The sequence below is a fragment of the Mastigoproctus giganteus genome, chromosome 2 (assembly GCF_048544385.1).
Source record: "Mastigoproctus giganteus isolate SK-2022 chromosome 2, ASM4854438v1, whole genome shotgun sequence".
Lineage (NCBI taxonomy): Eukaryota > Metazoa > Arthropoda > Arachnida > Uropygi > Thelyphonidae > Mastigoproctus > Mastigoproctus giganteus.
Genome location: NC_143576.1, coordinates 421378 through 434842, shown reverse-complemented (window position 1 = coordinate 434842; position 13465 = coordinate 421378). Strand labels below are relative to the sequence as shown.

At 38.1% G+C, this 13465-nt stretch overlaps 1 protein-coding gene across 2 annotated transcripts in view; it reads right to left on the bottom strand.

Annotated features, from left to right (window-relative positions):
• Pgam5 (Phosphoglycerate mutase 5) overlaps positions 1-7518 on the bottom strand; it is a 99013-nt gene extending 91495 nt beyond the window's left edge. For both annotated transcript variants that reach the window (XM_090390330.1, XM_090390331.1), the window contains exon 1: positions 7146-7518. In XM_090390330.1, the coding sequence (XP_090246456.1) occupies positions 7146-7306 (161 nt within the window). In that variant the 5' untranslated portion in view covers positions 7307-7518. The remainder of the gene's footprint in view (positions 1-7145) is intronic.
• Between the last annotated feature and the right edge of the window lie 5947 nt (positions 7519-13465).

Below are 13465 nucleotides of genomic sequence, written 5' to 3'. Positions count from 1 at the left end.
ACTCAAGAAACCTATTGGTAAAAAGAAATCCAAAGAAGAAAAAAATCAGTCAAGAAACACTTGTCATGATGAACCGAAGACAACAAATGAAGAGCAAGAAAAACACTGACAGGGAGAAAATTGAGTATACTGAGTTATGCAAAGCCATTAGAAAGAGACTCAGAGAGAACATAAGAAGATTTAACACAAGAAAAGTAGAAAAAGCATTAAGAGAAAACAGAGGATTTAAATAAGGAGACATGAGCAGCAATACAGAAAGACAATGATACTGAAACTGAAGAATAGCGATGGTGCACTTATAAATAGGAGAGAAGTCATAATTCAAATAGCAGAAGACTACTGTAAAGAGTTATACAAGGAGCAAGGGAATGAGGCAAACAGCAGGGAAGATAGATCACAAATTAGTACATATACAACATACCTGATATTCTTTCTGATGAGGTAGAACATGCATTGAGGAAAATGAAGAATCAGAAAGCCCCGGGGGAAGATGAAGTTACTGTAGAGTTGTTAAAATTGGGAGAAAAAGACGTGACACAAAAACTGGCAAGACTCTTCACAAAATGCATTAGAAAAGGTGTGACACCTAAGGAGTGGAATAATGCAATCATAGTTTTGTTGCATAAGAAAGGAGATAAATCAGAAATTGGAAATTATAGACCAATTAGCTTGTTATCCCACATCTACAAGTTGTTCACAAGGGTCATTACTAACAGATTAGAAAAAATACTTTATGAGAATCAACCAAAAGACCAAGCTGGCTTTAGGACAGTATTCTCAACTATGGATCACCTTCACGTAATATCACAGCTAATGGAGAAAGCAAATAAATATAAAACACCATTATGCCTGGCATTTTTGGATTATGAAAAGGCATTTGATTCCATACAACAGAAGGCAATGTTTCGGGTGCTGGAAAGACATGGCATAGATACCCCATATATTATGATTTTGAAGAAAATATATGAGAATACTACCTCCTTTATTAGACTAGACAAAGACAGTAGTAAATTTAAAATTGAGAAAGGAGTTCGACAAGGAGACACAATATCTCCGAAGATGTTTACTGCTGCCCTTTGTTTACCGCAGAAAGGAGTCAATGTGAATGGTGAGTACCTAAACCATTTACAATTTGCAGTTGACATTGTGGTCATAAGCCACGATCCCAAAGAATTAGAGGAAAATCTGAATCAGTTATGAAGAGTTAGTAAGGATTTTAGACTAAAGATGAATATGGCTAAAACAAAAGTAATGATGAACAAGTATGCCACAGAAAGGGACATAATGATTGAAGGAGCAGTAAATGAAAAGGTGGAGTCATATACTTATCTGGGACAAGTCATTAGCTGTAATAATGATAAATGGCTGGAACTCAAAAGAATAAATCTTGGATGGATAGCATTCAGGAAATATAGTCACATACTGAGGAGCAATATCCCAATTTGTCTGAAATGTAAAATAATGAACCAATGTACACTCCTCACCATGACTTACGGAAGTGAAACTTGGGCACTCACCAAAAGAATGGAAGAGAAGTTGAGAACTACACAGTGAAGAATGGAATGAATTATATTGGGAATCAGACTGTTAGATAAGAAGAGAAACACACGGATTAGGCAGCAAACTCAAGTAAAGGACGTTCTTCTTATCGAAACTAAAGAACTAAAATGGTGTTGGGCAGGACACATAGCTCGAAGATATGATGACAGATGGATTAAGAAAATAACAGAATGGTACCCAAGAGGAGCTGAGAGAAAACTTGGAAGACAACAACGGTGATGGACAGATGAAATTCACGAGTTTGTGGGTAGTAAATGGATGGCCATTGCACAAAACAGAAGGAACTGGAAAGCTGCTGGAGAGGCCTTCATCCTGCAGTGGATTGAAAATGGCTGATGATGATGTACAGGTATCTGGAATGAATGGTGGAGTGAAATGATAGTGTTTTTTTTTGGATGATGCTGCATAAGCTTGCTTTTTTGTATTGTATGCCTCTAATAATGCTATCAAAATTAATTTTTTGCATCCAGTTTCCGTTGTTACTGCATCATAGTATCTATTCAGACTTGTCGGACAAGATTGCCAGTTAACAAATCCATGCTCTGACTGCACCTTTTTCTGTTTCTGTTCATCCTTTGCCAAAGACTTCTCATAATTTACTTATCCTGCTTTGTGAACTGAATGCAGACTAGTTACTACTGCAATCTACTGTAGGCATCTACTTTATCACCTGATAATTTATATGTATCCCATGCAGTAAAACTATAGTGCTGTTTGGATGGTACTGCTCTACTTCTTAACCAGTGACTGCATTACTTTCCCTGGAACTTTCCCATTCACAAATCTCCAGTCCGTGGGGACCTTTTCTAAATCCAAAGATGCTCTGATAATTAGGGCTAAGGTTTTGCTTACCTCCTTTGCTACTTCCCTTAATATAGTTGGATACATGCTATCCATCCCAGGTGCTTTTTTATGTTTAGCTTCATCATAAAAAAAGCACTCTTCCATTTTTATCTCAGTTATCACAAAATCATTTAGCTCTCTGTCAGTGTCTGATAAACCTTTGGTATCCCCTTCTCTACAGAATTCCTCAATTACTTATGTATAAATGTAGATGCAAAACACCTATTCAGTTTGTCAGCCACTTGGACTGGATCATCAACAGTTACATCAATGATATCAATTGGATCAACTGATTCATCCCATTCCTTCTAGTGTTGACACAAGAATGAAGTCTTTGCTTCTTTTTTCTGTTCATCCTTTGCCAAAGACTTCTCATAATTTGCTTATCCTGCTTTGTGAACTGACTGCAGACTAGTTACTACTGCAATCTACTGTAGGCATCTACTTTATCACCTAATAATTTATATGTATCCCATGCACTTTTTTTTAATGCTATGAGTCATCAGTTCATCTGACATACATTCAGGTCTAAGCCTTGAATGGTATTTCTTATTTGGTATGGAAAGCCTACAACTTCCATGATTACTACCCTGAATGCTTTCCATTTAGAATATGCTTTTGGTAACATCATTAGTCGATCTCACTGCATAGAATTTAAAAACTGTCTGGGACCACTGTAGTCACCATTATTAAAGGAAGCCCTTCTGTTTACTCATGGCAATAATTGTATCTTTATGTAAATCCCACAACAGTACACTGTGATCCTTGCCACCCAGTGTTTCCTTTATCAGCAAATTCTTAATGTACCAAAAATCGCTGCTAATAATCACAATAGTATTGTTTTCATTGCTACTCTAATATGCTTGCTGGTGTAGGAAACAATCACCAATCTACAAACTTCTTGTTATTGTGTGAGCAATGGACCCACAAGCTAAACAATATCTGGAAGATTAAAATCTCCCACACTGGCACACTTTATATGCTTTACAGCTGCTCATTATACTCATCAGTCCTTTAGCCTGTAACACATCCTGCTCTCATTTTCATTTTCCCAGTGCTTATTTGATACCAAACTGACTGAAAAGTGAACTGGCCACCCATGTCAACTGAATAAACTGACTTATTATTGTTATTATTATTAGCCGCATGGTGCACAGAAGCCTGAGGCTTTTACTGCACCATCCAAAAAAAAAAAAAAAATTTGAGTTACCCTCAGAGAGAGAGAGAGAGAGAGAGAGAATGAACAAGAGTAAGAAATAGAAGGGAATCACCAAGAAAGAGAAGAATGATGATATCCAGCTGAGGACCCAGGGTGTGCCAAACTCATACCCACCAGATGTGAGCCCCTGGGGTTAGTTTCTGAACTAAGAGCGCATAGCCTTCCCCTGAAATAGGAAAACACTACAAATTACGTAAAAAAGAGAATCCACTTAAGTAACTTACTAAATAAAAAAAATAAAAACTTCTTCAAAATCCAGATATGGTGACACACAGATTGGATCCAAAGAAAATGTTATCTTGTGTTAATCAAGTAAAAGGCACTGCTGACACACACTGCACGAGGTCTACATAATTTTCATTGAACATAAAAACATCTTTAAAAATTTTCATGTAATTTACTGAAATACCAAATATAGAGTTTGGCTTAAACCTAAGTTTTTTTTTCTGCCCTTTCCCTCTAATGGAGGAATCCCGATCACTTTTCTGGTACACCCATGGGAAAACAAAATTGAGAGTAGGGGTGTGTTATGGGCCTAATGACTGTGATGAGTAAACCAAACAACTATACAAGGAAATATAGTGGGGCTGGTAAATCAGAATGTCTTATAACGCAGGATTTTAACTATCAAGATGTTAATTGGAATTTATGGATTGTTCACTCACACACTAGCAAGACTTGCAGAGTTCTTGTTTGACTGTTTTCTACAGCAGCATGTTAAACAGGCAACCAATGGAAGCAGTACCCTTGATCTGGTTATCATCAGTGATTATTCATGCATTATGAATCTGCAGGTAAAAGATCCATTGGGAGGCAGCAATCACAGTATATTAATGTGGAATTTAATTAAAGACTTAATTACTGTCAAGAGTAAAATGAAAGACTTTTGCTTTTGTAAGGTGACTACAGAAGTGTCAGACAGTTTTTAAATTCTGTGCAGTGGGACCAACTGATTTTGATGCCAATTTGATCCAAATTGGAAGTAATCTTGGAAGCTACTAGGCTTTTCATACCAACAAAAAATTACTGTTCAAGATTTGGATCTAAATGGATGTCAGGTGAACTACTGAGAATGTGGCAGAGAAAAAAAGTGCATGGGATAAATATAAATTATCAGGCAACACAGAAGCCTATGGTAGATATAAATTAATCTATAATCATGTCACAAAAGAGGTTAGGCAAGCTAAGGCAGATTGAGAAGTCTTTGGCAAAGAATGCAAGGAAAAACTGAAAGAATTCTATGCTTATATTAACAAATATACATAGAATTCTTGAATCACATTGGATCATTTAATGTTTATGATTGATGACCCTGCTCAGGTTGTGGACAAATTGAATAGGTATTTTGCATCTACATTGACACATAAGAAATTCTGTAGAGAAGGGGATGCCAAAAGTTTATTTAACTCTAATAAGAAACAAAATGACCTTATGATAACTGAAAGGAAAGTGGAGGACTAACTGTTAAGGGTGGACATAAAAAAGGCACCTGGAATCTATCCAATTATATTAAAGGAGACAGCAAAGGAGGTAAGGTATGAGAACATCCTTGGATTCAGGGGAGGTACCTACTGGAGAAGTGCGAATGTATCCCCAATTCATAAAGGGGAATCAAAAGGTGACATGAGTAATTACATACCTGTTACCTTAATGTCTGTTCCAGGGAAAATAATGGAATCATTGGTTAAAGTTACCATTTGAACAGGCATGCAATTATGCTGCAATCACAGAATGGATTTTTCAAGGGGCAGTCTTCTCTAACCAATCTGGTAGGTCACTATTATGCAGTGACTAAGGGACTGGATACAAAAAATAATTCTGACATTATACACTTGGATTTCAGGAAGGCTTTTGATACTGTTGCACATGAAACACTTCTTTTTTTTGTAGAAGAATAAGAGAAGTTTACCTCAATATGATACATACAACGCTTCTGTAGGACACTAATCTCTCTCTCTCTCTCTATTTAAGATTCAAGCTCACATACTCCATAATTTTCATTCCTGTGATCACAACATAGTTGAAAAGCACTGTCAGATTCATTAAGGAAAATTGTTTTTCACAATTCATGTTAAACTTTTAATGGCATTTTGCATTTTTAATTAATTTTTTAAAATTGTTTTCAATTGATTTTTTTACTGTAATCATTTCGCGTTAATTTTTTATTCATTTTAATTTCTGGAGAGTATCATACAGAAGTGTTCTATGTATCATATTGAGGTAAACTTCTTTTATTCTTCTACAAATATTGATACAACGTAGAACGTATTGCACATCATAACTCTGTTATATACTATAAGAGACTTCTGTATGAAATGGAGCAATGTGGCATTAAGGGCAAGTTACCACTATGGATAAAGGGATGGTTAAGTGGAAGAATACAGAGAGTGGTTATCAATGGGCACTACTCTTTGTGGACTAATGTTATTGCTGGAGTTGCCCAGGGTTCAGTGCTGGGTCCATTGTTGTTTTCAGTATTTATCAATGATATTGATGAAGGTATATCAGGCTTAATGTCCAAGTCTGCAGATGATACAAAAGTTGGCGGGCTTGTTATCAACTGTGTGGTACTACACTCAGGGTAGTGGAGAATGAAGAAGACCTGGGGTAATTGTGCAGGCATACAGGGAATTTTCTGTGCAGTGCGGACATACTTCAAGGACAGGTAAGGGGGGTTTTGTCAATGATATTCAGAAACTTTGCTAGCACGGATAGGGAGGTGATTATCCCTTTGTATAAAGCTATGGTTATGCTGCATCTTGAGTACTGTATACAGGTCTGGAGGCCTCACTTCAGGAAGGGTGTAGATCTACATCCTTCTTAAAGTGAGAATGGAATGGAATGGATGTAGAGAAGGGCAACCATATTGGTGAAGGAAACAAAAGAGTGCTCTTACCCAGATAGAAAGGCTTCAGTTCTGCAAATTGCAGTGTCTTGAGACCAGGCAACTGTGGGGAGATGTGATTGAGGTGTTTAAAGCCGTGAATGGATTGAGTAAGCTGAATGTTAATGGTATCCTTTCACTTGTGGGACTACACACAATGGGTCATAAATTCAAATTGGGGAAGGTTGGTTGGTTGCAGGATAGACGTGTGGAAGTTTGCCTTCAGCCAGTGGGTGGTTAATTGTAGGAACAGGCTTTCGATCTGTTGTTGTGGAAGTGAATGGGTTGAATAAACTCAAGGGAGAACTAGACAAAATTTTGAAGGGTATGTAAGATGGTACTATATGGTACTGATACTATATAAGATGGGTGAACTGTGTTTATTTTTTTTTTTTTTTTTTGGCTGATACTATATAAGTTGGTTTTCTTACATCATTTGCCATTACTACTACTAATGATCAACTATGTGTGGGTGAATGAGAAGAATCCATTTTTGCTTCGCCACTATAACAATAACATACATCAAAAATAACTATAAACTTTTAGCAATTTGCGGATTTCACACAACGAAAGCTCTGCTCATGCTACTTTTGTGTGCTAAAATACAACTGCCAATAAAATAAAACACAAGGTTCTTACCGGTCCCAGTTTTCGTCCCATTTCACAGATGGTGTAAAATTTGTTGTCCAGGAAGTATAAACTCTCTTCCTTTCATCGTGCAAATAATTAAAAATGAGTCCTGCAACTATCCCAGTTCCACCAACACCACACCAAAAACGACTAGTGAAACGTATTACCATTGATTTTCGGTCAATGAAACACCCAAAAGTTATTCTTAACAAATGATATCTAAACTTGGAGTTAATAAACTGATAAATTAGAGGTTCATTCACAACACCACAGTATACTCGGGGAAAAAACACATCAGCTATAAACAAACCGCATTGCACCCATGATTACATGTCCAGCCTGTGAAAACGGAAAACGTGTAGACGAATGAAAGTGAGTACCACGATTAGCATTAGCATTAGCATTAGCATTAGTAGAGGCATACGATGCAAGAAAGCAAGCTTATTCAGCATCAGCCAAAAAAAAAAAAAAAAAAAAAAAAAAACCCACTCCCATTTCACCCCTCCGTTCGTTCGAAATACCTGTCCAGTTGAGCTTTAAATTTGTTTAGGCTATCAACTTCAACAACAAGTGATGGAAGTCGGTTCCACCAACCAACCACCCGCTGGCCAAAGGCAAATTTCCGCACATCTATCCGACATCCGTCCTTCCTCAATTTGAATTTATGCCCTCTGAGGTGATTATTCTGAGAAAGATGAAGAATCCCATTTGCATTGAGCATGCTCAAACCATTCAAGGCCTTATACACCTCTATCAGATCACCTCGCCGGTGCCTAGTCTCCAGACTCTGTAATTTGCAAAACTTAAGCCTTTCTTCGTAAGAGCAACCCTTTGTTCCATTTACTAATCTTGTTGCCCTTCTCTGTACCCGTTCCAGCAGCTCTACATCCTTCTTGAAATGAGGCCTCCAGACCTGTATACAGTACTCAAGATGTGGCCTAACCATTGCCTTATACAAGGGAATAATCACCTCCTTATCCCTGCTAGAAAAATTCCTGTATATCATTGACAAGACACCATGAGCTACTCTTGCAGCTCGTCTGCACTGCTCAGAGAACTTCATATCTCCCTGCACAATTACCCCCAGGTCCTTTTCATTCTCCACCACTGTCAGTGCAGTACCGCAGAGTTGATACGTTGCTCTGGGGTTACTGTTTCCCATATGTAGTACTTTACATTTGTCAATGTTAAACTTCATTTGCCACCTCTCAGCCCATCTGTTCAACCTTTCCAGATCCTGTTGCAGCAGCATAGCGTCAGTAGTGTCCTTAACGACCCTGCCAACCTTTGTATCATCTGCAAACTTGGACATTAAACTTGATATCCCATCATCAATATCATTCATAAACACCGAAAACAACAACGGACCCAACACTGAACCTTGAGGAACTCCACTAATAACATTAGTCCACGTTGAGCAGTGTCCATTGATTACCACTCTCTGTCTTCTGCCACTCAACCATCCCCTTATCCATAGTAGCAATTTGCCTCCAATGCCACACTGCTCCAATTTGTGCAGCAGTCTTCCATGTGCAACAGTATCAAAAGCCTTTCTAAGATCCAAATATATAATATCAAAGTTATTCCCTGCATCCAGTTCTTTTGTGACTACATCATAGTATCCAATCAAATTGGTCAGGCAAGACCTGCCCTTAACAAAACCATGCTGCGTCTGAGCTATAACTGAATTCTTGTCTAGATGATCCTGCAGTGCTTCTTTAACCAGTGCCTCCATTAATTTACCTGGAACAGAAGTTAAACTAACAGGTCTATAATTACTTGTGTCAGCCTTTGATCCTCCTTTGTGAATTGGGGTTACATTTGCACATCTCCAGTCTATGGGTACCTCCCCTGAGTCCAAAGAAGCTCTCATAATTATGGCTAGGGGTTTGCATACTTCCTTTGCTGCCTCCTTTAATATAACTGGATAGATCCCATCCACCCCAGGTGCCTTTTTTATGTTTATCCTCAACAATCTCTCCTCCACTTTCCTCTCAGTTATTACAAAATCATCCAGCTCACTGCCAATGTTTACTTTACCTACATCATTCTCCTTCCTGAATAACTCCTCATGCGTGAATGTAGATGCAAAATACTCGTTTAGATTGTTAGCCACCTGAGCAGGATCCTCAACTGTTGAACCATCAATATCCAGTGGACCAATCTGATTCATCCCTTTCCTTCTCGAGTTCAAGTATGTAAAGAACTCTTTTCTGTTTTTCTTTGCATCCTTTGCCAAGGATTTTTCGTAGTCTGCCTTTGCCTGCCTAATCTCCTTTGTGACTTGGTTACAGACCAACTTATATCTATCATAGGCTTCCATGTCACCCATTAATTTATATGTATCCCATGCATTTTTCTTCTCTGCCACATGTCTCATTAGTTCATCTGACAACCATTTAGGCCTAAACCTTGAACAATATTTCTTAGTTGGTATGTAAAGCCTGGTAGCCTCCAAGATTAGTTCCTTGAATGCTTCCCATTTAGAGTTTGCTGTTGGTAACATCATCAGTTGGTCCCACTGTACAGAATTTAAATACTGTCTCAGACCATCATAGTCGCCTTTACGAAAACAAAAACCCTTCCCTTTACCTCTGATGGTAGTTACCTCCTTGAGTAAATCCCACTTCAACACACTGTGATCACTGCCACCTAGTGGTTCATTTATCTGCAGGTTCTTAATGCACGAAGAGTCACTACTGATAATCAGATCAAGAGTATTGCTCCCTCTTGTTGCCTCACGAACATGCTGATGTAGAAAACAATCATCCAATAAATCCACAAAAGCCTTGCTAGTGTGCGAGTGACCAACCCACAAATTCCAGTCAATATCTGGGAAATTAAAATCCCCCATTATAAGACTCTCTGATTTACTGGCCCACTCTATTTCCCTGTACAATATCTTATTATACTCATCAGAGTCATTAGGCCTATAGCACACTCCTACTCTCAATTTTGATTTCCCTATGCTTATGTCACACCAAACTGATTCGGCACTGCCCTGTCCATCGATGTCAACTGGCTTCACTTCCTTGGACTTTATGTGTTTCTTAATTAATAGCATAACCCCTCCTCCCCTCCTGTCCTGTCTATCCTTTCTATACACATTGTATTCCCCAAATTCCAGTTCCGCATTACTTATATCTGTGTGACACCACGTCTCTGATATCCCAACAATATCTGCCTTTGATGTTTTGAGCAATACCTCAAATTCATCAAATTTATTTACCAAACTCCTAGCATTGGTGTACACGCAGGTATACATGCACCTGTTTCTATTCTTTGCTACCCTAACGCAACCCATGTGTTTACTTGTACCGCAATGACTACCAGCAGTCTCTGAAATATCCTGCATCTTGTTTTTCAGACTTCTGCTCATATCAATAGAAGCAGTGCAAGAATCACTTCCACCTCTGCCAGTGGCTACTGTTAATCTATTAGTCCTTGTATCCCCCCCAACTAGCAGTTTTCCGACCCACCTAACACTGCCTCGACAGCATCAGCAAAAATTCTTGCACCCTTTCTATTTAAGTGTATCCCATCCCTGTAGAAGCAATCTCTCCTGTTAACAAGTACAGTCCAGGCTGAAAAAAATTCTACCCCTTGAGCCTTGCACAATCCCTCCAGGGCCGAATTGATCGACAAGGCTCTCATCATATACTCCCTCCTATCGTGTCTGGGCAGAATTGCAGACACTTTCAAGTTCAACCCTAATTCACGGCTTTTTTTCAGCAGTGACCTGTACTTGCTAAGTAATTCCGCCGGTCTCCTACTCTTAATATCATTCGTGCCAACGTGTACAACTATATCACCTTTTGTGCCCTTAAAAGATGATATCCGCTCTACAACGTCATCAACCTTTGCCCCTGGCAGACATACCCTGGTCCTATTCCACCTATCCTTTTTACAAAGCATGTTCCCCGTTTCCCTGACAATAGAGTCACCAACAACTACTAGTTCCTGTGGGACCAGCGCATTCTGCCTAGGGTGCTGCTTCTGTGTTGCCTGATGACCAAGTGCAAGCTCTGGCGTTGATGTGGGCAGCTGAGAGCTTGATGGGCCCCTCAATTTATTTCCTTCGAGGGCATCCACCCTGTCCTTCAAGCTCTCATAAAGGCCCATAACAACGCTGAGTTGTCGCCTGATTTCCTTGCACTCCTTACATCGTGCACACACAAAGACATCCCCCTTGGCAGTATCATGTCCCGTACCCAACTGCTCCGCAAACATCAAGCAAACAGTGCATTTTAATAGACTGTGATTCAGAGGGCAACTGGCCCCCTCAGTTCTCCCCTGAACCACAGCACTCCCATTAGCTTGAGCCTTTTGCTTTGCTGCTCTGGTTAGAGTCATGATTCCAATTTAATTCAATAAAATTAAAACAAAAATTAAATCCTTAAGTTATATTATATATATATATATATTGTTTTTTTTTTTTTTTTTTTTTTTCGGTATCTAGTGTTCCCTTTATACAACTTCCGTATCACGTGTAGCACTCTAGTTATGTATTAATTATTTGTTACGATTAAGTCGTTATATATATTTATAGAGTTAAAAATACAATTTAATTGACAATGAAGTTTATCAAGATTAATAGATTTACTGAATAATTGACAATATTATATTATGCACTATACTATACAAAGCTAATGCTATCGAATTCCGGATATGCTGTGTCGCGTTTCAGTAACGAGTGTTATCTACGAAGTCCCTTTATATAACTTCCGTATCAAGTTATGTATTAATTATTTATTTTTACTAATTATTTATGTTCCGTAACCTATGTGGTTATATGTATAGTTAAAAGTACAATTTAATTGCCAATGAAGTTCGACAAGATTAATAGATTTACTGATTAATGTTCACGTAACAATGGCGGCTGTCTATGAACGGTAAACACGTGTATTTGATACCCTTTCCGATACTAAGTAATACCTACAAATCTCTATCTAAGTTACTTTAACTTTAAGTACCGTAAATAGGAATATAAAGCTACTCTAGAAATAAGTTAATATGTCAATTTAAACTAATAAAGCAGAAAATAAATCAGAAAAAACTTCTCTGTTCCAGTAGCGGCAGAAAGGCACGTCCGTACCATTATCAAGGCTTTGCCGATAAGTGCGACAACTTAGTCAGGGAGCAATTGAAAAGAGGACATTTAATGTTTAGTCATCAATAATACACATATACTGAACAAAAAATAGGTCACTTGTGGTATTTGGGCAATATAACAGAAGAAACACGTTTATCTTCTGTACTTGGAAATTGGAGTACAGTATCTTATTATTCTGTGTACCGACCGTGCCCTTACAGTGCCCTTACAGTTATTATACAGTGCCCTTATTTGTTCTATATTCTAAAATAAAATTCTTATTAATTAAGGTTGACTGCTTATACATATCAGATTGTAAATGTACATAATATACAGTGGACGGTACTACGAAGAAACAATAACGCAGCTTCAGTTGTTTATTGACACAGGGCGGAAATGGGAATATAAAAAAGGTGGAAGAACAGAAACAAAACAAGCTATATAAAATACGTTAAATTGACTGTCCGCTATTTTTTTATTAAAATCAAGAATTAAAAAAGGGTTAATGCTGTAACGTAAAATAGTACACCAATTTCAAATTAGTAGGAGTACAGATACCTAATTTCTTTCGCAAAGTAATGACACAGACAACTATACAACCAGTACGAAGAAAAAGCAGTAACTAGGCACGAAACAAGTCGGAATTCGAAAGCAAATTGGATGTTTCGCAAACACTTACACTGCACATGCAAAAAACTGCACAGGCAAAAAAGTGGTAACGTACACCGAAGTACTAGTTACAATAAACAACGTTTTCTTTTTTTTTATTCATATACATAATCCGTACGTCTGATCGTACTTCATAAAAGCGATAACGTTCACCCTGATTACAGTAAGCAGCATACACTGTATTTATTCACCAACAGCAGTTAATTAAGTGTCAAGCTCCGTTGATGCTGTTGAAGATGCTGTTCTTAATTAATTTAACTTCTGAAGCCCTCGTCGGTAACACAGTTGGTATAATCGCCACCCTCCCACACAGACGGAAAAGATCTGAATTTGAATCAGCTCAATAACGACAGGAATTTATATGGGTATTTTCACAACGTGGCTGGGGTTAGTCGGTCTCAGTAGAGGGTAGATGGTGTTTGCTCCCAAAAAATCGACCATAGAACACACGCAATTTGCAGACATATCATATACGGCACATTACGACCTAAGATGCTGATGCCCCTAAAATCTTACAACATCCAACCAACCATTAACTACCGAAAAGATTAAAAGAAAACAAAACTTT